The 24,889-nt window shown below is 54.5% G+C and overlaps 1 protein-coding gene across 1 annotated transcript in view; it reads left to right on the top strand.

Moving 5' to 3' along the window:
- The window catches only part of CRIP2 (cysteine rich protein 2), a 64,277-nt gene extending 39,792 nt beyond the window's left edge, over positions 1-24,485 (top strand). The window contains exons 2-8 of the mRNA XM_054037458.1: positions 1,714-1,808; positions 13,390-13,447; positions 14,188-14,325; positions 17,610-17,678; positions 19,495-19,589; positions 21,433-21,490; positions 22,369-24,485. Coding sequence (XP_053893433.1) covers positions 1,714-1,808; positions 13,390-13,447; positions 14,188-14,325; positions 17,610-17,678; positions 19,495-19,589; positions 21,433-21,490; positions 22,369-22,436 — 581 coding nt within the window. The 3' untranslated portion in view covers positions 22,437-24,485. The remainder of the gene's footprint in view (positions 1-1,713; positions 1,809-13,389; positions 13,448-14,187; positions 14,326-17,609; positions 17,679-19,494; positions 19,590-21,432; positions 21,491-22,368) is intronic.
- The last annotated feature ends 404 nt before the right edge of the window (positions 24,486-24,889 follow it).

Genomic DNA, 24,889 nt, shown 5'->3' with positions numbered 1-24,889 from the left:
CTGGCTCCAGCTTTTTTGCCGCCACAAGTGGCAAAGAAAAAAAAAAAGAAAGAAAGAAAGAAAAACCTGATTGAGCTGCCACCGAAGAGGAAGAGAGGGAGTGAAGGAACTGCCGCTGAATTGCCGCCGAAGACCCGGACGTGCTGCCCCAATAATGGACGGAGTGCCGTCCCTTTCTGTTGGCCGCCCCAGGCACCTGCTTTCTTCGCTGGTGCCTGGAGCTGGCCCTGATCAGCCGTTGACTCCAGAGTCTTGGCTAAAATCTATCTCCAGGGAACTGTAGTCTGCTTAGTGTAGACTTCATCTGGCAGAGCTTTTGTTTTTGTGTTTTTTGTAAAGCACCATTTATACTTGCAGAATAACAATGCTGCTGACCTAAATTTGCCCATGCAGTTTTCCATCAAACGGGATTCTTCTGCACTTCCTCTCCTTATGGTATGGGGAAGTGTCTGTCAAGGCTGCTTCCCCACTCTGAACTTTAGGGTACAGATGTGGGGGTCTGCATGAAAACTTCTAAGCTTAACTACCAGCTTAGATCTGGTCCGCTGCCACCATCCCAAAGTGCTAATTCCCTTCCCTGGGTAGCCTTGAGATACTCTTCACCAATTCCCTGGTGAATACAGATCCAAACCCCTTGGATCTTAACACAAGGAGAAATTAACCATCCCCCCCTCCTCCCTTCCACCAACTCCTGGTGGATCTAGATCCAACCCCCTTGGATCTAAAAACAAGGAAAATCAATCAGGTTCTTAAAAAGAAGGCTTTTAATTAAAGAAAAAGGTAAAAATCATCTCTGTAAAATCAGGATGGAAAATAACTTTACAGGGTAATCAAACTTAAAGAGCCCAGAGGACCCCACTCTAGCCTTAGGTTCAAAGTTACAGCAAACAGAGGTAAACACCCTAGTAAAAGGTACATTTACAAGTTGAGAAAACAAAGATAAACTAACGCGCCTTGCCCTGCTGTTTACTTACAAGTTTGAAATATGAGAGACTTGTTCAGAAAGATTTGGAGAAGCTGGATTGATGGCTGGTCCCTCTCAGTCCCAAGAGCGAACAACCCCCAAAACAAAGAGCACAAACAAAAGCCTTCCCCCCCCCCCAAGATTTGAAAGTATCTTGTCCCCTTATTGGTCCTTTGGGTCAGGTGTCAGCCAGGTTACCTGAGCTTCTTAACCCTTTACAGGTAAAAGGATTTTGGAGTCTCTGGCCAGGAGGGATTTTATTGTACTGTACACAGGAGAGCTGTTACCCTTCCCTTTATAGTTATGACAGTGTCACTCTGAGCAGTTTAACCACTGCTGTCCTTCCACCTTGGAGGTGGCTGCATTTCGTTAGTGAGCAAAGTGATTCCTGTGCCTCTGTCTAGTTGGTAGAGAGCTGTGGGGTCTTTTGGAGTGAAAGTCAGACAATGAATTTTTCCTCCACCGTCTTGTCCTTTAACTTTCCCTGATAGGTGAGGCTTCCCTAATAGGTCATATTACAAGAGAGAAGAGAAGCAAGGTGATTAATTCGTGCTGCAGACAAAGTTAGTATGTTTAGTAATGTTTGCTAAGAGCAGTAATTGCTATTAGATGCAGACTCCACCATACCTGAATCCTGGTCCTCTAGCTCGGAGTGAGGCTGCCGGGCCCTGTTCTGCAGATGTTCGCTTTTTGCCTTCTCTCTCCAGCCAAGCTGGCTCACCCTGCTTTTTCTCTTGTCTTTCATGTAGCCGAGAAAGTGACCTCTTTAGGCAAGGACTGGCACAAGTTCTGTTTGAAGTGCGAGCGCTGCAACAAGACCCTGACCCCCGGGGGCCATGCTGAGGTAAGAGCAACATTAGAGCATCAGTTATGCATTTGTCCCACCCTGGTTTCAGGGGGGGAAACGTCCCAGCGACATGTGAGCGCATCTCAAGGTTGAGATGATGGAGAGTCACAAGATGCTGTTGCTTCTGCTGGGATGTCTAGGAAGCTTGCCAGGGTGGGGCTATTACCCCAATAACTGGGTCTCATCCCAGGAGCCAAGAATGGGCTGTAATAATATACTAGAGGGTTGCATGCTTCATTGATTATGTAGGCAGAGCTGGACACTCAGCCACCTCCTCCCCCTCCCTGCCCCCCTGTGGGTGCACTGCCTAGCTTGGACACCTGGTTTGTGGTGGGGGGGTAGGGAGTGAGGGGCTTGTAGCAGCCTGATCTTCACTCAAACCAGGCCCACAAAGTGCCCGTGTGGTTCTGTGGGCGGAGATGGCTCTCTGGTGCCCTGACCTGGAGATCACTGCCTCGCCCCTGTATCTCAACCTGTAGAATCATAAGTTAGGTTGGTGGAAAACAGGTTCTTCCGGTTTTATGATTTTCACCAAAATGAGTAGGATTCTGCCCATTGATACCTCAAACATTCCCTGAAATTTTGGAACAGCCCGGATGAGATTTTCAAAAGTTATCATGTTGCAGACAGATGGAGAAATGCCATTGAGTTGAGTGTAAAGGCCTTGCTGTGCTCTGCTAATTCAGAGGGTCCTGGATCTTGGGACGTTTGGGAAAGCGGGAAGGTCTTGTAGCCCTTTACTTTTCCATCGCACAGGGTGCTCCTAGTGCTATCTGAGTCATCACCCCAGGTGTTTTCACTAGGCTAAATGTTGCCAGTTCTGCCCTGTGTGCAAGGTGAGAGAGGTGCTGGGGGGGGGGGGGGGAATGGAAGATAGCACAATCACCAAACTCAAATCAGCCTTTGGGAAGATGCCCTGGGCAAATCCAAGACAAGCAGCGCTGGCTCTGAGCTAGGCAGGTTCAAACGCAGCCTTTCCAAAGCACTCCACCCAGCCATGATAAAGCAATAGAAAGAAAACCCTGTCTGCAGAGTCCCCACCCAGTTAAAATGAAAAGGAGTGGGTTACCCAAGCTCTCGGAGGTGGGTGCAGGCGAGGCAGGAGTTGGAAATGCAGAGCTTTCCAACTTGTGTTCTCCATACTGCTATTAATGGATAAAAAAATCTGAATTCATTTTCAAATGTAAATATTTGGAGAAACATAAGAACCGAGGCCCTACTGAACTTTAGGAAACAACCTTGCGCGGTGCTAGGATGGTCTTGTTTAACTCTCACTTGGACTCCTCTCCCTTCAGAAGCCCTTTAGGAACCTCAGTGAGCAGGGGAATTTATGGAATAGGGTTCTGAGGGCTGTTGGGGGATGAAGGTCTAAATGGGGCTGTGAGTGGGTGGTTACCCAAAGGCATGACATAATGGGGAGGGGTCGACTGGAGGCCCTAGAGGAGCAGACGTGTTTCTATGTGCCACGCTGCAGATTCTCCCCTCTAAGGACATACAGCCTCTGTGTAAACTTGTACTGGGTAGCTGCAGAGCTGGCACTCCCCAGAAGGCTTGGTGGTTTTGTACTGCTTGTCTGAATCTCTTGGTTCTGGAAACTGGGCTGGATGTCTGGTAAAAGTGGGCTCTGTTGTGAGGCTTCTGGACCCTGATGCTGCTGATATGGTAGCAAACACTCCAGTTAAAGTTGCAGAACAGAACCATTTCTGTTGTAACCTCCGTTTTCCCCTCCTTCCCATGCTTGATCTCAGCCGAAAGGAGAACTCCGTTGGGAAACGGGAGCATAGTTCAGTCAGCCATTGCAGTTGCTATAACAGTGTGATAAATCTGGCATAGGTGCTGGAACTAGGGGTTCTGGGGATGCTGCTGCACTCCTTGGCTTAAAGTGGTTTACAGTTTGGTTCAATGGCTCTCAGCACCTCCCTATACAAATTGAAACCCCTGAAATCTGGTCTCCTTCAGCCTGACCACTAGGTATTTCTCCTGCAGATAACTTAAACAGTGAAGAGTTGAAGCTCGTCACACATTGTCCTGAGGCTTGGCATCTTTCCTAAGATTGAGGGGGGACTTAAAACTAAACAAGCTCTAAGAGCACAGACAATCCCATCTGAACTGAAGCTACTAAGCAGAGGCAATTTCTGTTTGGGTCTTTTTTAAAAAGCAAAAACAAAAGGGAAATTAAAACCAGTTTTCCTTTCTCTCTCTCTCTCTCTCCTTTTTTTTTTTTTTGAAATTGCCAAAAAGCAGGCAATTAAAAGAATAAAGGTTGTCATGGTAACATTGGCTGGGCCACTTTCACTTCCTGTGTATCTCTGGTATGTATTTAAGAATTTAAATAGTAATAAGTTACACATTTAACAAGACAACTGGAATAAAAAACTGCCCATCTGTGCAATGCATCTGTGTAGGACAGCCTTAGCCTGTAGCTGTGGACCCTTGGTATGTCCTTTGGTGCTGCTTCCACAGAGTAAACAGCCAAACTCCCAGTGATTGCAGTGGGAGTAGGATTGAGCCTCTGTTAGCTTCTCAGAAGTCCGTTCCTCTGTTCAGGGCAATAAAGGTGACCCAGGGAGATAGCTGAATGCTTACTCTGCTCTCTGATTTGCTAATATAAAGCACACTGAAGTTTATCACACACAAGCCTTTGCAGTGGTCTGCTCTCAGCCAGCCCCCTGAACATGAGCCTGGTGTTCCCTTAAGCTCCTGTAGTCCTAGTGCCCTTTTAGCGTGTGCTGTGTGATTTCTGTTGGAGGCAGCAGCTGGTTAGGGTAAGGAACTCATGTGTGGCTCAGTGGTTCTGCCAGGCCTTTTCTGCTGCATTATGTCCTGCTCATGGACCCAAAGCCGCCTCCTCATTTTTAGGCGAGGTTTGCTTGATCTTGTCCCTGCTTGTCATGGGAGATGCGGGTGTATGGAAGGATCTTCAGAAGTGACTTAGCAGCATGAGCCCTATAGCAAGTCACTGAGGCATGTTTGAAAATCCACCATGCAGTGCACATAACTGGTGCTAGACACTGGATCTTTGTAGCTCTAGCGTAGCCTTCTGCCCTTGAGGAGCTGAACCTCTGGGTAACAGACTAGGCTGAGCTCTGCCACTGGGAGCTGTTTGTTGTCAGGATCACCCTTGCTCCCACTGCTCTGCTCAAACGCTTTCCCAGCTGGTCCCGTTTGTTCGTTAACCGAGCAGCACAGAGATGCTCCGCAATGAAGAACTATCTAAGAGAAGTCTCTGAGTTCGGGATGGTGCTGGTTAACCTCTCTGTCTTGCCATGAGCTTGTACTAGGGAAAAGGACCAGTGGTTTGTTGCAAAGCTTGTGTCTTTCTGCTCAGTTTTCCCTTCTCACAACCTGCGAGCCCCTCCCCGACAGCTGACAATCCCATTTCTGTCTCAGTGGGTTTGCCTCATTGGCTTCTTCCTTGTGTTTCTAACAGAACCCAGGCCAACAGAGCTGTACTGTGATTATTGCTTCCGCCTCTGTGCTTCAGCATCTGCTGTCATTACAGTCCTTATGCTGCAGTGGCAACTACTGCAGGCAGATGTGAGAACAGTGGCGCGTGGGTCTATGTCAAGCTGTTCTATGTCTTGGAGACAGATTTATGGTATTCTGTTTTGTATTAAGACTGAATTCACATGACACTTTACCTGTTTGTAGCTGTTATAAGATCTGTCTGATTTCCATGCTCTGCTACTCGAGTAGCAGAGCCTGTGTCGGAAAGTGGTTCCTCTTGGCCTGTATTCCCATCCTGGAAAGCTGGTGTGGGGGGAGCTGCTGGGAACAGAGTGTGCCGTGTCTGTGTCCAGAGGTGCACACGGAAGCCTGGGGAGTCCCTGATGGGGATCTTGCAGAGCTTAGCAGAAAGCAGCCTTCTCAAATGTGTCTGCTAAATCCAGCTGAAACCAGTGTCACAATAAAAATGGAAGGAGGGGGCTTTAGCTGCTTCCATGAATGGCAAACTGCTGCCTCAGCCCAAGGCAATGGCAGAGACGGCATGCCTGGAACAGGAAGGCTTCCTTTTCCCAGTGTCCTCCAGTCTTCACCCGGAGGGGAGGAAAGGGGAGAGTTTGTGCCATCTTGCTCAAAGTGGGGGAGGTCTTTCTCTCTCCAAGGCCAGGTATAGCTTTGTGCTTGGGCTTACACAGTCAGTGAAGTCTGGCCAAAGCACATGGGGTCTGAGCTGCAGGTGTCCTTGATCCAGGGACTAATTTGCCAGGGCTTTACCAGCGTGCTGAGAATCCAGCCGCGGTCTGCATGGGAATAGACTCAGCCCAAGCCAAACACCTGCTCAGAGGAAGCTAACTGTCCCACAATCACCACTGCTGCCACTCAGCTGTCTCTGTTTTGTATAAATTGGGGATCTGTTTCCCTGGAAGCTGGTCTGGTCTCTGCTCTCAGGGCTGTCCCTCTTGGTGTTACTGCAAACGGTGTCCTGTCCTGTCCTGTCCTGGGCTATGTACGCTGCAGCTGATGAGCCACCTAAATGGCTCGTTGGCCAGCCAAGATAGTGCCAGTTATGGTAAGCTGGCAAGCTGCGTTGGCCCATCCTGAGGCCTCACAGGCCCACTTCTCCTCTCCCACTGCCATGTGCGAGCCCTGGGGGTGGGACAGGCTATAGGAACAGTAGGAACAGACTGGGTCAGACTCGAGGTCAATCCAACCCAGGGCTCCTGTCTCTGACAGAGGCCAGCACTAGATGCCACAGAGGAAGGTGCAATAACTCCATAGTTAATATTCCTTGGACTGGGGGGTGCAGCCAGGTGCCTTCCAGGCCCCCCCGGGCAGCAGTGAGCTAGCATAGTCCCATGTGTGCAAAGGCCTTTGCTGTGTGGCATTGCGTCCTCAGGCTGCAGATGGGGGTAGGGTGACCATATTTGACCATATTTCCCCAAAGGAAAACGGAACACCGCATGGGGCTAACCCAAGCCGCCTCTCCCCCCGCCCCCCCCCCCCCAAGGCTGGCCCGTGCTGCTCATCCGAGCCCCCCTCCCCACACTGGGCTGGCATCGCTGCTTGCTCGAGCCCTACCTGCCCGCCTGAGGCCTGCCTCCCTGGACCCTGCGCGAGCCCTGCTTGCCACCCCACATGTTCCCCCGCACCCCACTTTTTGACAAAAAGCTTTTTGATCAAGTCGGCAAGAGCAAATGGGACAAATGCCCACGTTTGCCAAAAAAGTCGGGATGGCCAGGACAGGGCTTAAAACGGGATTGTCCTGGCCAAACTGGGACGTATGGTCACCCTAGATGGGAGGAGCGTCCATGGGGAAACACTGTCTCTTCCTGATGGTGCAGGGCAGCAGGCATTGGGGAATGGGAGCCTGAAACCTGGTATGTGACAGCTGCCACGCAGCCTGGTGGGTCTTCAGGTCTGAGCACCATGGAAATGCTCTGCCCCTTTTGTCAAGACAAACACTGGGGTGGCTGTGGCTCCTGCAGGGTGGGGAGGAGGTGTGAAGCTCTGTCTCTCTCCTCCCCCCGCTCCCCCAATGCAGGTGCCGCAGGTGCAGACAGAACAGGCCACTGGCCTCAAGGGCTCTGAACTGTGAAAGATGCTCTCTGGGAACTGGCCCGTCCTGCCCAGCTAGGAGAGTGAAGATGGAAGCGAGTGATTATGGGTGACACTGGAGTGTCTTTCACTCAGCTCCGAGCCTGGAGCGCCCAGTGCAGCGCTAGAGAAGGCGGCTCCCAGGCACACTTGCCTACGCTCGGGGGCGAGGGGATCCCGGCTCTGACAACACTGTGGAATAGAAATGAGGAGCAAACAGGTGGGGCTGTCTGGGCAGGCCCCATAGAGGAGAGTTCTTGATCCCAGCTGTGGCCCGGGGCTCCCGTGGGGAGGACGGACAGGGCCGTCATTGGCCGGGGCTCCCGTGGGGAGGACGGACAGGGCTTTGCTGTTGTGATCTGAGGTGTAATCATTGGATGCCCTCAACATCAGGGAGGATCCTGGGCTAGCTCAGGCTTTTCCCTTTTTCATTGTCAGGGGTGCGGTGCTGGGACCTGCGCGTGGCTTGCATTGTCCCAAAGCGTGGCGTGCTGGCACAAGTCCTTCCTGCCCACCTCTTGCTCACTTGCTTTCGCTCTTGCTTGCTCTTTTACTGACTGCTCCTCTGTTTAGAAACCCAGGACCCTGCCAGACCTCAAGCAGGACAGCCTGAGCCCAATGAATAACAGTCCCCAGGCAGTGAAGGACCCAAGAGCAGCCGCTCCTGCTCTCGGGCTGACCTAGGAATCCTGGTTTCTGGGGGAAGTTCCTGGCTGTTTGGAGTTTGATCTGAGCACTGAAATGGGAGGATGGGGGAGCAGGTCCTGTCAGCAATGACATTTGGTTGGTGGTGGGGAGCGCTTAGGGTACAGAGAGCCCAGGGGATGTTTGTGGATGTTTTTTTATATTACTTTAATCTTTGCTTTTATATACACCGTGTCCAATGCTTGGGGCTGCGGAGTCCTTGATCTGTGTCTCAGTCTCTGGTCCTGGGATTGGGGGAAGAATGCTCCAGTACAGACATGTTCTTCATCCCCCTCCCTAGCGCAGACCCTGCCCATTTCTGGCGCTGCCACGCCTGCGCTGCCACCTGGGGCTGGGTGGGGTTGATCACAGCTCCTTGCACCACTGCTGGAGAGGGTGTGGTAGCTGAGGCTTGAGGATGACTGGCAGAGCGGTTAGTGGGGGCCAAGTCTGCAATGGCAGGGGGTGATGCAGTTCAGCATGAGATGTGTTGGTGAGAAGCGGTGGGGGGTGGGGAGGGAAGAGGGGCCTAGAAATGGGATAGTGAAGTACGGGGGGGATGGTAAAGAGCAGAATGGACCAGCAGGGGGTGCTGCAGGTCAAAGACAGGTGTGTTGGGAGTGCAGAGCAGTGCTGGCAGAGCTGGGGTGCTGCACTGACTTCTAGTCAGACTTGTTCATTATTCCATTTCAGGACATGCTGCAGCAAATAGAACAATTTTTGGGGTGTGAAATGTGTGCAAAATCTCAGTGCGTTTAAACCAGCAAAGCAACATGGCACGCAAAGTGTCTTGCACCTCTGCCCCTGCCAGGAAGGCTGAGTGTCCAGTGCCTGGGAGGAGCAGAATGCTTCTGTTGGTGACTCACCCCAGAGGCATGTGCTTTGGTTCTCCAGTGTCCCATCGGGATGGGCCCAGGCCTTCCAGTGTGCTGCATGGGAGGCAGCGAATTCAGCCCCCAGGGATGCATTCCACATTTACCATGGAGACAGACACATGGCCAGTGGACTTCCTTTTTGGTTCTGTGCGGAGCGGTTTGTGCTCAGCATCCCAGCCCTTGCAGAACCCAGCTGCCAGAGCCCACAGATACTTTCTCTTTTCTTTGACTCGCTTCCCACTGACTGGTGGGAAACTGCTGCGGGGAGCTGGAATAACATTATCTCCTGCCTGCTGGCTGTCCCAGCCCCTGTCCCCTCCCCTTCCAACCCCCCCAATCAATGGCAGTACACATGGCCCAGTCCTCGTGATAAGGGCATGACATAAGGGGGGAAAACTCTCGCTCCTTATCACTCTGTCCAGAGAGAAAACTGCTTTTCCTCTAAGCAATCAGCCCCTGTTTGATAATGTGAGCTGATAACTGCTCTGATGAGGCAAGCACCATAGCAACCGTGCCTGGAGAGGGACCCGAGGGGGGAATGGTATCATGGCCTCCTGGGGATGTTCTCTCTTTGCCTTGCTAGTGAGACTGGGGTGCAGCATGGAGGTGGGGGGAATGAGGGCAGCAGGGGGAGAGTGGCATGTATGAAGGGCTTTATTGATATGATTCGGGGATGGATGTGTTGTGCATGAGTGAGTTATGCATGGTCTCAAATGCAGGCTGATAATACCTTATCCCAGTCCTTACCCCTGCACATGCTGCTATGTTGCAGAAAAGTTATTTAGAAACTTTGAGGAGATTATTTTTGTTTGTTTTAAATGGACTGTCCCCACTCTGCCTTCAAGATCACTGGGAATTGCAGAGATTTGGGGAGGGGTTTTCATTCCATACGTTTTCAAACAGGACTTTTTTTTAACCTTTGAAATTTTCAGATGAATCTTTTATTGGTTTTCTTTGTGTTTGTTTCAAAAGAAATGCATTTTGAAAATATCCCACTGTGTGACTAAACTGACCAATCGGAATCAGAAATTAAAATACCCCAAAATCAATTAAGACAGATGAGCACCAATAAATAAAGCTATGTTGCGGCTCCACAGGCTGCACAGCAAAGGGTGACCAAATTCAAAACAGAGAGCTGGAGCTATGGACATTCTGCCTGCTGATAATCAGGCCAATTAGTTAGGGGTCTATATACGGATTTAGGTGTCTCGCTTTAAGCACCAAAGCTTGAAAATCTGACCTCTGTTTATATATACAAACTCCCCATCTCCAAGTCTAAAAGTATTATAGTAATAATACAATCTGAACTCCACAGTAGATGAAATCACTTAAAATAAATGGTCCAGTCTTGCCAGGATGACGCAGTTTGGCTCCCAAGACCTTAAATAATCCCCCAAAATAAGCATATAAACAAGAGAAGTCCAACCCGCAGAGTATGTTAAAAAGCAAAATCGTATGTTACCGGATCCTTGTGTCATGTTGCAGAGTTTCAGCTCTGAGAGCCTGTTGAGCTGAACTGCCCGTGGGTTCTGGTGTGCCCTCTCTTTCATGTGGTTATTTTATGGTGTAATTGAATTCTTTTGGGAGATATGTAAACATGAAACCCCCAGAATATTCACTGAAGTGAACACCCGGGGCTGTGTATTTAGAGTGTTAGTTATTGAAATGGATGCTCTGCTCAGCTTTGGATTCAGCTGCGTGTAGCCCCGAGGTACCTGAAGGAGGGCACAAGGTGCCAGTGACAGCACAGTTACATTTGGTTCAGTTAGTGCTTTGTGGCGGGTCTCTGATTCACTGGAGGGGGACTCCACAATTCCAGCACGGGGGGCTGGGCGGGGTGGGCCGAGCCATCTATGGATCTGTATGGGTTACCAGTGGTGAGTTTGTGTTATGGGTCCCTCTCAGTGTTGATCCACAAGGATATTAGTCTGTAACAGCCCTCAGCGACAGGGGCTTGGTTCTTGAGCTCAAGCTGTAGCCGTTCATGCTTTCAGCTCTGGATTTCTGTGGTTCAGTCCCCCGGTGTGATGACCATCATATGCTCACCGCAGACAGGGGGATGTAAACCTGATAAATCTACCTAGGGCCATACAAGGTCCCATCCGTCACCACAGTATCTGAGCACCTCAGTCTTCAATGCGTTTGTCCTCACAACAGCCTGGTGGGGAAGGGCAGTGCTGTTATCCCATTGTACAGGTGGAAAACTAAGGCACAAAGTGACTAGCCCAAGGTCATGCAGGGAGTCTGGGGCAGGGCAGGAATTGAACCTGGGTGTCTCGAGTCCCAGGATAGTGCTGTAACTGCTGGGCTATCGGAAAGGAAAGCTGGCGGGCTATTGGTGTTACTCTAGATCAGGGGTGGGCAAACTTTTTGACCTGAGGGCCAAATCTGGGTATGGAAATTGTACAGTAACTCCTCACTTAGTCGTCCCGGTTAACGTTGTTTCGGTGTTACGTTGCTGATCAATTAGGGAACATGCTCATTTAAAGTTGTACACTGCTCCCATCTAACGTCGTTTGCAGGAAGAGCAGCCCGTTGCAGCTAGCTGGTGGGGGCTTGGAACCAGGGTGGACCAGCAGCCCCCCATTAGCTCCCCCTATCAGTTCCCCGCTCCCCTAAGTTCCCTGTGAGGCAGCTGCCCAGCAGGCTAGCAATTGCAGCTGTCCCGCCTCCCACTGCAGTGTGCTGCTCCTGCCCTCTGCCTTGGAGCTGCTCCCCGAGACTCCTGCTTGCTGTGCGGGAGGGAGGGAAGGAAGAGGGGGGGCTAATGTCAGGGGTCCCCCTCCACCCTGCTCCTGCACTCCACTCTACCCAGCTTCCATAGAGCAGGGGGGATACACCAGGGCTCAGGACGGAGGGAGCTTGCAGCAGCTGCGGTCTCAGCAAGCTGATCTAATTAACAAGGCAGTGTACTTAAAGGGGAAATGTGCATGTCTGTCGGTGTGTGTGTCTGTCTGTGATGTCTCCCCTCCCTCCATTCCTGCTGCCTTACAGAGTGAGAGAGTTAACCCTTGAGGGCTCAGCCAATTGCTAGTTCATCATTTAGCAATAAAGGAAATATCCCACCCTCTGACTCCTCCACCTCAACCAAGCTTCACAGTCGTCATCACTGTGTACCAGTATTAAATTGCTTAAAACTTATACTGTGTGTGTGTGTGTGTGTGTGTGTGTGTGTGTGTGTGTGTGTGTGTGTGTGTATGTGTACAGCACTTTTGTCTGGTGAAAAAAATTTCCCTGGAACCTAACCCCCTCATTTACATTAATTCTCATGGGGAAATTGGATTTGCTTAACATCATTTCGCTTAAAGTCGCATTTTTCAGGAACATAACTACAACGTTAAGTGAGGAGTTACTGTATGGCGGGCCATGAATGCTCACGAAATTGGGGTTGGGGTGCAGGAGGGAGTGAGGGCTCTGGTTGGTGGTGCGGACTCTGGGGTGGGGCCAGAAATGAGGAGTTTAGGGTGTGGGAGGGGGCTCTGGCTGGGGCAAGGTTCTGGAGTGCAGAGGGGTGAGGGCTCCGGCTGGGGGTGGGGCTGGGGTTGAGCGGTTTGGGGTGCAGAAGGGTGCTCCGGTCTGGGATCAAGGGGGATCAAGGGGTTTGGAGGGTGGGAGGGGGATCAGGGCTGGGGCAGTGGATTGGGACATGGGAGGTGGTGCTCAGGGGTGCAGGCTCCGGGTGGCGCTTACCTCAAGCAGCTCCCGGAAGCAGTGGCATGTCCCCCCTCCGGGTCCTACACGGAGGCACAGCCAGGCAGCTCAGCGCACTGCCCCATCCACAGGTGATGCCCCTGCAGCTCCTATTGGCCACAGTTCCCGGCCAATGGGTTGCGGGGGGCGGCACTTTGGGTGGAGGCAGCGCGTGGAGCCCCCTGGCTGCCTCTAAACATAGGAGCCGGAAAGGGGACATGCCACTGCTTCCCGGAGCTGTGCAGAGCTGAGGCAGGCACGGGTGGAGCAGCTGCCAACCCCGCTCCTCGGCTGGAGCACAGGAGCGGGACAAGCCCCAGACCCTACTCCCCAGCAGGAGCTCGAGGGCCGGATTAAATCAACTGGCAGGCTGGATGTGGCCCGCGGGCTGCTGTTTGCCCACCCCTGCTTTAGCTGAAGCTAATGGTGGGCAATGGGAGGCGTTCTTGGGCAGGACTGAGCTCTTTTGTGAGGAACATTGTACATAAGAGAGAGTGCAGTACCTCTTGCTGTGAAGTTCTCTCCCCTTTCCCAGAATGTTCTTCCTCTCTGTATAAACTGTTTGACTATTATGTGTAACAGGACTCCCTCAATGTTAGTCTACAAATTCATTCCCTTTTTGTCTCTTTGTGTATATTTTACAGACACTTAAGGAATGTAAGCTCCCGCCTCTCAGTAATGCCTGGTATGGCAGCTAATATGTCCCGGGGTTTGGTGTCTGGCACTAGAGATGCCAGGGGGAAAGCCCCTGCTAACCTCCATTCCTAATGCCCCTTCTCTCTCTCCCTCAGCATGACGGGAAGCCCTTCTGCCACAAGCCATGCTATGCAACATTGTTCGGACCAAAAGGTACGTATGCCTCCTGACCTGCCTCCCCTTCGTATGAGAAATGGACGCCCAGAGGCAGAAAGATGAATGCTGCCCATTTTCAGGGCTGCAGTGATTCACGCAGCTATTCAGAGCACTTGTCCTATCCTAGGTTTTAACAGGAGAGTTTAGAGCCCTGACAACTGCCCCAGACTCAGAGCAGCACAGGCCAAAGCTGTGTGAGAGATTCTTCCAGGGGAATCCAAAGAGCCACCATCTCAGCGCTTCACAGCCCCAAACCCCACACTGAGCGGCTCCAGATCAGCAGTGAGTTCAGAGGAACTTGCTCTTCACAGAGCTGGAGGTTAGATGTTTCAGGGGAGAAGTCACGACAGCTCCCCTGCAAACCACAGGAAGGGCTGGTCGCTCAGACAGCATCGCCTCCCAGGAGGTAAAATAGTCCCAGGAGAGCGCCACATGGGGCAGAGCTGTGGTGGTGACTAACTCCTGCTCATGGATGGGAGAGGGGCCAGGAGGCCATTTGTAGTGTGCTGCAGACATGGCCCTTTCCCAGCTGTACATCTTGGGGAAGGTGCAGTGAGAGGACGTGTCTCTGGGCCAGCAGAACAGGAGTGCTGGAGAGACCGGCGGCTCCAGCTGGAGCTGGGAGTGCAGGCTGGCCAAGGCTTGCTTTTCGTAATGGCCCTGTGCCCTGGGAGAGGAGGAAAGCCCACAGGGCGTCTTGGATCCAACAGCCTCAAACACTGATGCTCCCGTTGCAGGTGTGAATATTGGTGGAGCTGGCTCCTATATCTATGAGAAGCCTCAGATGGAAGAGCAGCCGGCTCTGGGGCCCATTGAGCATGTTTCGAAGGTAGAAGAGAAGAAAGTCAGTGGCCCACCGAAGGGGCCCAGCAGAGGTTAGTGCCGAAGGGGGCAAGAGGCTGGAAAGCCAGCATGGCTCTGCGCTCTGCTGTGAGAACCCTGCCAGCTGACCGGGGAACTCCAGCAAGGGGGACAGATGAGGCAAGGGAGGGCTGGGTGAGGGCAGTAGCTAAGACTTCATGGCCCTTGTTCAGACCTGCACTTGGTGCCACTAGCTGCTGCATGGATTTAGTGCAATGGCAGCGAAGCTCGGCTGTGAGTGGAATGAGGGCACTGATGCGATTCTGGGTGCTCCCTCTGCTTTGCATGTACTTATTGGAATGACCACTAGGGGGCGTCCATAGCACACAGTGCACATGTCACTGTGGGACTCTCCAAAAGGACCGTGTCACTCCAGATAGGAACTGCTACAGCCTGCATTCAGGTAGATGTGGGTCCACACCATGGCCTGGATGATGGAACGGTGGGTCTGATTGTGCTCTGGTGGTGGTCTTTCCAGAGACTAGCCCATATGTCCCCGCTGACCCGACCCCCAAAGACTGGGTCTAGGGTGACCAGATCACCCAGGTCAAATATCGGGACGCGGGGGGCGGAGCAAAAAAACACCCCTTCCTCCTTCCTCCGCAAGCGCTGGAGGGAGGCCCTGGAGACGCAGGGGAGCATGGGGCCGGGGTGAGTGAGAGTCCGGCCTGGCCCCGAGCGCAGGCAGGACTCAGTTGGGCGGTACCTAGAGGAGGAGTAGGGGGGCGGCCCGCAGGGCCAGGCGGCGGCTGTTCTCCCCACCTGGGCAGCGGGACTCGGGAGCAGCCGCTGCTGCAGCTCCTACTGCCACGGCCGGAGGAAGCGGCCATGGCGCTCAGCGGCTGCGACTCTGGCGCCCCCGAACTCCCTGAGTCCGGGCCTGCTGCTGGGACCCAGCAGCGCGCACGCTGCGCCCAGCCCCTGGCCAGTTGCGTCTGGGCTGCTGCCCAGCTGGTACAATCCCGCGGGCAGCCCCGGATTGGGGGCAGCAGGCCCCAGCCCCCCTGTCCTGCTTGGGTCCCTCAGGGAAACGAATGGGGCTGGGCTGCCGATGCCTCTGCCCCAGGGCCGCTGCAGGATTGCACCAGCTGGGCAGCCAGCCCAGACGCGACTGGCCAGGGGCTGTGTGCACGCAACGTGCGCGCTGCTGGGTCCCCACAACAGGCCCGGGCTAGGGGAGTTTGGGCCCGGGCGCCAGAGCCGCAGCTGCCGAGCGCCATGGCCGCTTCCTTCGGCCGCGACAGTAGGAGCTGCAGCAGCGGCTGCTCCCAAGTCCCGCTGCCCAGGTGGGGAGAACAGCCACCGCCACCTGGCCCCATGGGCCGCCCCCCTACTCCCCCTCCAGGTACCGCCTGACTGAGTCCTGCCTGCGCTCGGCGCCAGGCCGGACTCTCACTCACCCCGGCCCCGCGCTCCCCCTGTGTCTCCAGCGCTTGTGGAGGAAGGAGGAATGGTGAGCTTGGGGAAGAGGCGGGGAATTGGGGAGGGAGCCAATGGGGGAAGGAGGGAGTGGAGTCAGGGTGGGGGGGGGGCGCGAACCCCTCCGGGCTCCGGAGCCTTTGCTTGTTTGTCCAGTGTCCCGACCTAACATTGGTCGGGATGCGGGACAAACAAGCAAATATCAGGATGTCTGGTCACCCTAGCTGGGTCAGTGCTATAGTAGGGGGTTGAGCAGGTTTGAGCCCATGGAGCATGTGTGTCCTCGCTGGCCTTGCTGAGCTGCTGAAAGAGCCCTTGCAGGATTGCCCTGTGTCCGTGCTAGCCCTGTTGGAAGCTGTTTCCGATGCGGTGCCCTTTGGGTACCTACCCCACAGTTCCTGGCAAAGCTCCCAGAAGCAGTGTGTTCTGGGGTAGCTCAGAAGGCACTATAGGATAGTAACAGCAGGACTGTCAGAACTATATCAGCTTGTCCAGGTCCAGACTGGCATCAAATCAGTTCAGAGTGAAACCCCTTAGAGTGAGCTGGCTCATAGACCTGCTGAGAGCTCGTCTGCTCTGGCTGCTGCTGAGATGCTTATAAAGCAAATGGGACAAAGTTGTCGCATGGGGGTAGCCTGGCTGTTGCCAGTGAATATCCCCAGCGTGCATTCACCCACCCTTGGCCTGCCTGCCAGCTCTGAAAGCTAAAGTGCGTCACTGGGTTTGCTCCCGCAGAATTCTCCCAGGTGCCCTTGAAGGGCTATGTCTTCACTGCACCGTAACTCAAGCTTCATCCACGTGCACAAACCCTTAACCTGAGTGTAGTGGGGCTTGAACTCTAAGTGGCTGGCCCCTTGGGGGTATGGGCTGCTGCTTGCATTAGTGCAGCTCATCAGCTGCTAACCTGATGCTGTGTGTCGCTTGAACGTTGTTTCCCAGAGTGGCTTCTCTCGCTCGGTCTAACTGCAGTGAAGATGTACCCTCGGGGATTAAAGAGCATTGTGAGGAGCTCCTGCCTGTATTTTCTCACCCTCCGCCCTTGTTGTGCATCTGCCCTTCCACATCTTTCACCAGTCCTAGGCCTTTCTCCCCTCGCACGTGCCCTGGCTGTCTCTCTCCCCAGCATCCCTAGCTGTGCATCTCCCATGCTGCAACCCCCCCTTGTTAGCCCTGAGAGTGTTCTCTCCATGTTCATGTTCCATCCAACCTAATCTGCTTAACAGAAATGACCATGACTGTATGCTATTTGCAACAGAGCCGTCAGTCACCGATGAGCTACCTCCCCCACCCCACCTTCAAAAGCAAATAATGACATGCGCCAATGGGCTGTGATTTCGTCTGGTGGAGGATGCAGGGCAGAAGGAAGGGCACTGTTTAATGCAGGCCCTACACTCATTTAAGAGACTGGGGACAGATTTACACTTAAAACGCTGCAGCGAAGATGCTACTACACCAATGGGAGCACGTCTCCCATCAGCGTAGTTAATCCACCTCCGTGAGAGGCGATAGCTCTGTCAACAGGAGAAGCTCTGCAGTCGACCTAGCACTGTCTACACCAGGTGTTAGGTTGGTATAATTGCAGCGCTCCTGGGGTGTGGATTTTTCACAACCCTGAGCGACGTAGTTACACCAGTGTACATTTATAGCGTAGATCTGGCCTGGCTCTGATCTTTAATGGTAGCTTTAGCCTGTTGATTCTGCAGCGAATGAAAGTCCCCTTTTAAAGGCACGGTTCATTGTTGATTGCCAGCTGGAGATGGTGAGCTCTGAATGTAGCTGGAGAGAGGGCCCACGGGTGGTGCAGTAGCACTGGGGTGTGTGGGGGTCCACGCAGCTGATTTCTTTAGGATGCTAAAGAAACTCTTCTCCTGTCTTTCAGCCTCCAGTGTCACCACCTTCACCGGGGAGCCCAACATGTGCCCGCGCTGCGGCAAAAAAGTCTACTTTGGTAAGGACCGGGGCAGGCCAGCTCCCTTAGTGTTCCCTGCTTATGCCCCAGGGTCACTTGTTTGTACTGTGAGACGTTCCTAACAGAGGTCAGGGCTAGGTGCTGCACGTACACATAGGAAGAGAGAGGCCTTGCCCCACAGCACTTAGACTTGGTGGAAATGGCCGACAAAGAATTATTAGCCCTGTTTTACTGCTGAGAAGCTGAGGCCCAGAGAGGTTATGTGACCTGCCCAAGGTCGCATTCCAGCAGTGGAACCCAGGTCACTGGACTGAGACTTGGGAGCCTTAACCATAAGGCAGTCCTTCCTCTGCGGGAGGATTTCAGCTGCTGATATGAGGGGCCTGGAGGATGTGACTGCTTCAGTGGAGGGGGTTGTGGAGCCTTTGGGGAGGAGGTATCTGGGAGGCTAAGTGTAGGTGAGTCTAAATTGGTTTAAAATCACATTTTTAGCTAAATCGATGCAACGCTCTAGGTAGAGGAACAGACTGTACAGACTGTAACATGTTTACCTTCTAAATGGAATTGCACCACAATTAACAATAGGCATGTCTCCAACACATGTGCTCATGCAGTCACCCACGCAGAATTTGTAAGGCTGTTTGTAACAGTGCCATCTCATGACTTCCACTGATGTTACAAAGGTTTGGGCCACATTCTCTGAAGTCAGTGACATTCTGCTAACAGGGAATTTGGCTCTTTTGTTACTTAGGTAAGTATTTTCATGGTCCCCGGGAGGCGCTGAAGCTGTCACCTCCGAAGGCTGAATAGAGTACCGGGGGAGGCTGATTTTACCCCTTTGCTGCTGCTGTGGTTGGGTAGGAGACAGCTTTCATTAAGTCTCAGTAACACGCTCAGCAGCATGTCAGGGTATGGGTGCAGCTGACTCCCTCAAGGAAGAAGGAAAAGACCCTTCAGTAAAGGCCTAAGCTGTTCTTTGCAAAGGTTTCATGGGATGCTGGCAACACGTCAGCTCTCCAAGAGCCTGCCCATGGAGAGGGTGTTGTGCGGACCCTCTCCACTGGAGGCCTGGTTCAAGAGCAGTCTGGCCCAGCCGTCACACTACTGCCAGCAGGCTTCCCTCTTGGCCATAGATGCCGACTCCGTGGGTGCTCTGGGGCTGGAGCACCCATGGGGAAAAATTGGTGGGTGCTCTGCACCCACCGGCAGCTCCCCGCCCCAACTTGTCTCCGCCTCCTCCCCTGAGCGCGCCGTTGGGTCCTGCTTCTCCCCCCTTCCTCCCAGCACTTGTGCCACGAAACAGCTGTTTCGCACAGCAAGCCTGGGAGGGACTGGGGAGGAGGGGGAACACGGTGCCCTTGAGGGAGGAGGCAGGGCCGGGGCAGGGATTTAGGGAGGGGTTCAATAGGGGCAGGGAGGGGCGGGGAGTTTGGGGCAGGGGTGGAGTTGGGGCGGCGGTGGGGCCAGGGGGGCGCGAGCACCGACTGGCACCAAAAAAGTTGGCGCCTGTGCTCTTGGCTTGACCCAGACACGGGCTCTTTGGGCAGCAGGGCTAGGGGGTAGGAGCCTGTCAGCTGTGGGAGCTGTGTGAGAGCACTGAGGCTCTCTTGCCCCATGGCTAAGAAGGGGCAGTTCTCAGGTGAATGCTCCCCTAGTGTGGCCAACTGGGACATCTGCAAGATTTCCCACAATCCCTTGGGCGCCCCATCCGGGTGGTCTCAGCCTGCCTGTAGCTGTGCGGGTTGCTGCCAGGGGGCGAGCTCATGCTGTGGAAGCCCCGGCTCAGACATATTCACGCCAAGGCAGGGAATGAAGAGCTCCCACTGGAATATGTCCCTTCTTGTCTCTGCTCTAGCTGAGAAGGTGACTTCACTGGGGAAGGACTGGCACCGCCCCTGCCTGCGCTGCGAGCGCTGTGGCAAGACTCTGACCCCTGGCGGCCACGCGGAGGTAAGGACTGAGCACATGCTGTGATCTGTTTGCCTCATGTGTGCTCTGGTGCAGACTTTCGCCGCAACCACCTCCCTCGCCTCACACCTGCGCAGGAGACTCACACTGGTGCATGTGCATGTTCAAGTTAGCGAGGGATGGGGTTAGACCTCAGGACTGGATATTTCATTACCCTGCCCCTCTCCCGATTGCTGCCTTTGCAGCAGTCATGGCCCGTCCCCCAGGGGGCAGTGTCTGGAGTTGGGCTGCACACAGCCGTGATCCTTGGAGACCTGGTGTGACCCACATGATAAAGATGATCACCCATACAAGAGGAAGGGATATGTTGCGGGAGCTGGCCTCAGCTCTGGAGCAGAGTCCTTGCACCCCTGGCTAGCATCCCATCTGACCCTCCCACCTCACTTCACACACCTGCTGCTCAGCTGGGCACAGCCTCCTGCTTCTCTCCCAGCTTGGCCAATGGCTTTTCCACCTGTGACCTCTTCCCGATCCTTGGTCCTCACTGCCCGCGCCCGGGGATCACCAGGGACCACAGTGGCCACGGACCCCCGAGACAGAGTTAGTCATCTGAGCGCACTCTGGCTGGCTAATTGTCTGGTGGTTTGGGGACTCCAGGTGGCAGACCCAGGCCAGTAGCCAGAATCCTGTATGCCAACAGCCAGGCCTGGGCTCGTGCGGTGTAAAGGGATAAAAGCTGTACTGTAGCGGGTCTGTTCCCCCAGAGTTGATCTGTCGTGGCGTCTCCCATGCGCTAGGTGTGGTGAGAGTGGAGTGCAGGGCTACTAGGAGCAGTCCTGTGCCTCTGGTGGCCAGAAGGCTTTTACCTCTGCCTCCCCATTGTTGCTGGAGAAGATGGGGAACTTCAGACTCCAATCACTGCCTGCATCCAGACTCCAGCCACCGCTGCAGGCCCTTCCACCCCTGACTGCTCCTGCTCTGACAGGTCCAAGGCCTTGGCCTCTCTCCTGGGAGGGTGCTGGAGTCAGGCAACATTTCTGGCCCTGCAGCATTGGAGGGGAGGGCTGCACAAAGGGCATGGCCTGTGTTGGACAGACACCTGTGTGCAGTGGGTAGACAATGCTCACGACCTGCATGGCCATGTGGCAGCGGCTGCAGCAGGGGCAGGGCAGAGCCCCATGACATTCTGATCCCCCCCCTCCCCCGGGGATGGTCTCACGGGAATAGCTGCACCCCGTAATCTCATCCCGGGGCTGGGGAGCACTCCCCACATTTGTAAGCTGAGCACCTCTCCTGCCATCGCGTACTCCAGCGATCTCAGGCGTGCCCACCAGAGGACAGACTGGATTTAAATGGAAAGCTGGGGCTGTTGGCTGGGGGCAGCCCTGGCTGCTGGAAGGCGAACGCGGACATGTAGGGGAGGTTCCCATTGCTCAGCGCTGCTGGACCACTCGCAGCACAAAGGCTCTGTGGATCCAACCGATGCAGGACATCAGTGAGATGGAGTGTGTGCTCTGTGCTCCAGGTGTGAGGGACTGTCTGTGCCATGGAGGGTGGGTTCCAGAGGCAGGCGGGCAGAGCGAGTGCTGCACTAGCAGGGAGACAGCAGCCCAGGCCTGGGGGCATTGGCGGAGCTGTCGGGGGGGTCATGCTTGTAGTAGCAAACCAGTCCCATGGGGAGCTTCAGGGCAATGCAAATGAAATGATGTCTCTCCAGGAGCCCCATGTAGTTGGGTAGGGATGCTGGGGTGCCCCCCCACAATGCGCTGCTGTGGCAGGGCTGTGCCCCGGGGAAGGGCATGGGTGAGTGGCCATCTGCATCATGTTCTTCTGCATCTCTTGGGTTGGGTGGCACTGACGTGTGTCTTGCTTTGCCCCCTCACAGCACGATGAGCAGCCGTACTGCCACAAGCCCTGCTACGGGATCCTCTTTGGACCAAAGGGTGAGTGTGCTGCACAGAACCGGAGCTGCTGGAGGAAGGGCAGGAAGTGTCCAGAGGCCAGAATGGAGGGTGGAGGAATGGGTTTTTCTTAATGAATCCCTAAGGAGAGGGGTGGGTGGCAGTGTAGGGAGAGGGAGGGGGGGGCCATGGGGCACCTGTCACTGGGCACGTTGCCTCTGCAGGATATTCTCCCATCCCCCTGGCTGACCGTGCCGTGTATCGGTTTGTAGGGCCCCGGAGCAGATAGCCCAGGGGGGTACGTCAGGGTGCCCCGGCACATCCAGTACACCCAGAGGCTCCAGGAGGGAGGGCAGCCCTTTGCTAACTGCGCTACAGCCTTTGCCCAGGACGGGGAAGTGTTGTGGGGCCCGCGGATGAAACCCGAGGCTTGCTGTGTTTTGGAACCCAGCCAGCAGAACACAGATTGAGCACAGTCCCCTAGCTCCCTCTAGGGGCCAGGGCCAGGGGTGCATGGGGCTCAGCTGGGCAAGGATCCTCTGGTTCCTTGGCGAGGGCCCTTATGCAAATGTTTCACCTACTGCTCAGCCCCCACTTTTCCATTGGCCCTTCCTGACTATCTGCTCCCCCCTTGGGTTCCCTACACTTCCAGCCTGTGGTGTGGCGATGGGGCGTGGTTTCCTAATGTAGGAGGGCAGGCTGCTTGCACTACTGGATCCCAGGCAGGGATGTCCAGGCTCTTGGCCTTCCACTTACCCTCCTTCCCTTTTCTGACCTTCCCCATCCATTTGTCCCCGGCCTCCACGGCCGTATTGGCTGGGGCTCTTCGCAACCCCCAGGCTAAGGGGAGGTATCTGCGCTCAGCACCCTGCCTGGCTGTCCTGGCCCTGCCCTTACGTGTGGCTCTTTCTCTGTTGCAGGAGTGAACACTGGAGCTGTTGGAAGTTACATCTACGATAAAGACCCCGAAGCAAAGGACCAGCCCTAAGGAGCTCGCTGCCTCCCTCCTGCCCGCCCGCCCGACACAGGCCACTCTCACTGTTCCCTCTTTCCTCAGCTCCCCTCTGTAGAAGTAGCTTAGCTCCAGGCCGGCCAAGCCGTGCCCTGGAGCAGCCCTGAGCCTGGCTGGCCACAGAGCTGTGCTCCCTGCTGTTTGTATTTTGGGCGGGGCGGTCCCGCCCTCTGGATTTTATAATATAATATAAGCTTTGATGTTAAAAACAGAAGTAGAAAGTGTCTCTGGTTGCTCCCAATGTGCCTGACTCTCCTGAGCTCTCCCATGGGGTTCCTTATCCCTCAGGCCCTCAGCCCCCTGCCAGCCATGGGATGGAGGCTTCCTGGACATGACTGGTATGCACTTGGCATCACAGTCATGGTAGCCCTCTCCAAGCGAGCCCGTCGGCAAGCCCTGGATGATGTGCAGCCAGTGCAGGCTCCTGCTGCGCTGCAGGCTGGGACAAGCTCAGTTCCAGATCATCCATATCTAACAGCAGCTCCTTTCACCGCTGCGGTTCCAGTCGCAAGCAGGAGGACAGAGCTGGCCCCCCAACCCCACGGTAACATGGGATGGGGTGGGGGCAGGGAAGAGTCACGTGGGGGGATGTCACGTGGGGAGATCACGTGCCCCCTTTAGCTGGTGCCCCCCTTTGTGTCCCTCCCATGAGTCGCCCAGCCTTGAGGAAATGGTCCCATGGCCTGCCAGCCCTCCAGCTGGGTCTGCCCAGTGGCTGCTGGCATTCTGGAGAGGCCAATCAGGAACAGATGGCCCACTGGCTGTGTAGGACGGCAGTCTTGCACCTCAGAAACGGTTGTGTTAAGTGTGGGAGTCATTGCTTAAGCAGGTGTTCTCTTCAAGCCCAGGGAGAACGCTTTGGGCTCCATTGTGCCCGCAGTCTGCGAGCTCTGTGCACACACCATGTAGTTGCTCTCCTGCTCGTGTCCTTGTCTGGAGCAATGGGCAGAGCCCGGGCGCAGCTTTCTAGCTACTGGTGGGTTACGAGGCAATATGGCCTATATTCCTTTCAGTCCTGCTGTAGGTGACCACGCTGGCCTGCTGCTGATGAGCATGGGCGTCCCATTTCTGGCATCCGTGCGCTCTGCTGTGTTGCTTAGGGCTAGTGCCTCCTTGGCCCTGAATCCCACCTGCCCGCCTTGTTCTCTGCAGCAGGTGGCAGAATTGGGAGCTTGGACTCTGGGAACAGCTGGAGTGTACATGTGTGATGCCAGCCCCTGGTATGTAGGCTGCATGCCCATTCCCAACTGCTGGAAGCAACTTAGTGGACTCTCGGGGCTGCCTAAACAGCTGCTTCTCCGCACTGTGCTGCAAGGAGAGGTCAATCCGTGTGATCCCAAATGTGTTTGCTGGGGTGCTGAGTTTGGCCTGGGAGCTGAGGGTGCTGCTGTGGGTGCACATGTACCCCAGCCTGCACCCCCAGTAACACTGAACTTCACAGTGCGCTGCATCCAGGACCATGGGAGGGTCCCTGTGACATGGGCCCTGAAAATAAATGCTAGGGTCTGAATCCATGGCCCTACCCTGTGTGGGAGGAGGGAGCGCAGGTCCCTTGTCTGTGCCATACAGCACACTATGGCCCTGGTGAGGGAATGGGCTCGGAGGGGCTGGTGGGAGAGTCAGGGGTGTTGGGACAATGGCTGGAAGTCGGCTGAGTGGTGTGAAGTGTGCAAGGCTCCCGCCTTCGCCTGCTCGGAGGAGACTGTTTGTTGTGTGTTTGTTTTTTAGTCTATTTATAAGCGGATAGAAATGTGCTTTCTGCTTCGGTGAATGGTGTGCACTCCCCAGGTCACCCCCCAGATCACCACACTGGCCATTCACACTGACCCCCTAAGAGGGAATTGGGAGCAAACCTACGGAGCTTGCGCTCTGCCTCCAGCCTGGCCTGTTGCCCTAGGCTAACGTAACCTGCAGGGCCAGCTGCCGTGCTCCCACTAGGTACAGGCCAACCAGAACGCACCTGAAACAAGCCAGCAGAACTGATTTCCTGTTGTTATTGCTGACAATAAAAGTTTTGAACAACAAGTGGGATGGTCTGACTATGTGGGGGATGTGGTCCTTGCTGTCTGTCACCCAGGTTTATCACATATCCAGCTCTGATGAGTTAGGACCCTTTGCTCCCCTGGGGTGACCTGGAAAAGCAGACAAGTAGAGGCACTGTACCTGTCTCAGCTGCTTTGTGATGGAGAGGCAATATCTCAGACTGGGGGTTTATTCCTGGCTCTGCTGCTTCCCAGCTGGGTGACCTTGTGCCTGACCTCGTGCCTCAGTTTCCCCTTCCCATCCTTTCTCATGTCTGTTTAGAAATGCTCTTGAGGACAGGGACTGTCACATGGTGTCTGTGCAATGCCTAGCACAATGGGTTGTTGATTTCAGTTGGACCCATGATGCTAGCATAATGCAAAGGAGGCCTGACAAGTTACATGGGT

Source organism: Malaclemys terrapin, chromosome 8 (assembly GCF_027887155.1).
Source record: "Malaclemys terrapin pileata isolate rMalTer1 chromosome 8, rMalTer1.hap1, whole genome shotgun sequence".
Classification (NCBI taxonomy): domain Eukaryota; kingdom Metazoa; phylum Chordata; order Testudines; family Emydidae; genus Malaclemys; species Malaclemys terrapin.
Note: the sequence above shows the minus strand (reverse complement) of the source record. Positions and strands in the feature narration are given on the sequence as shown.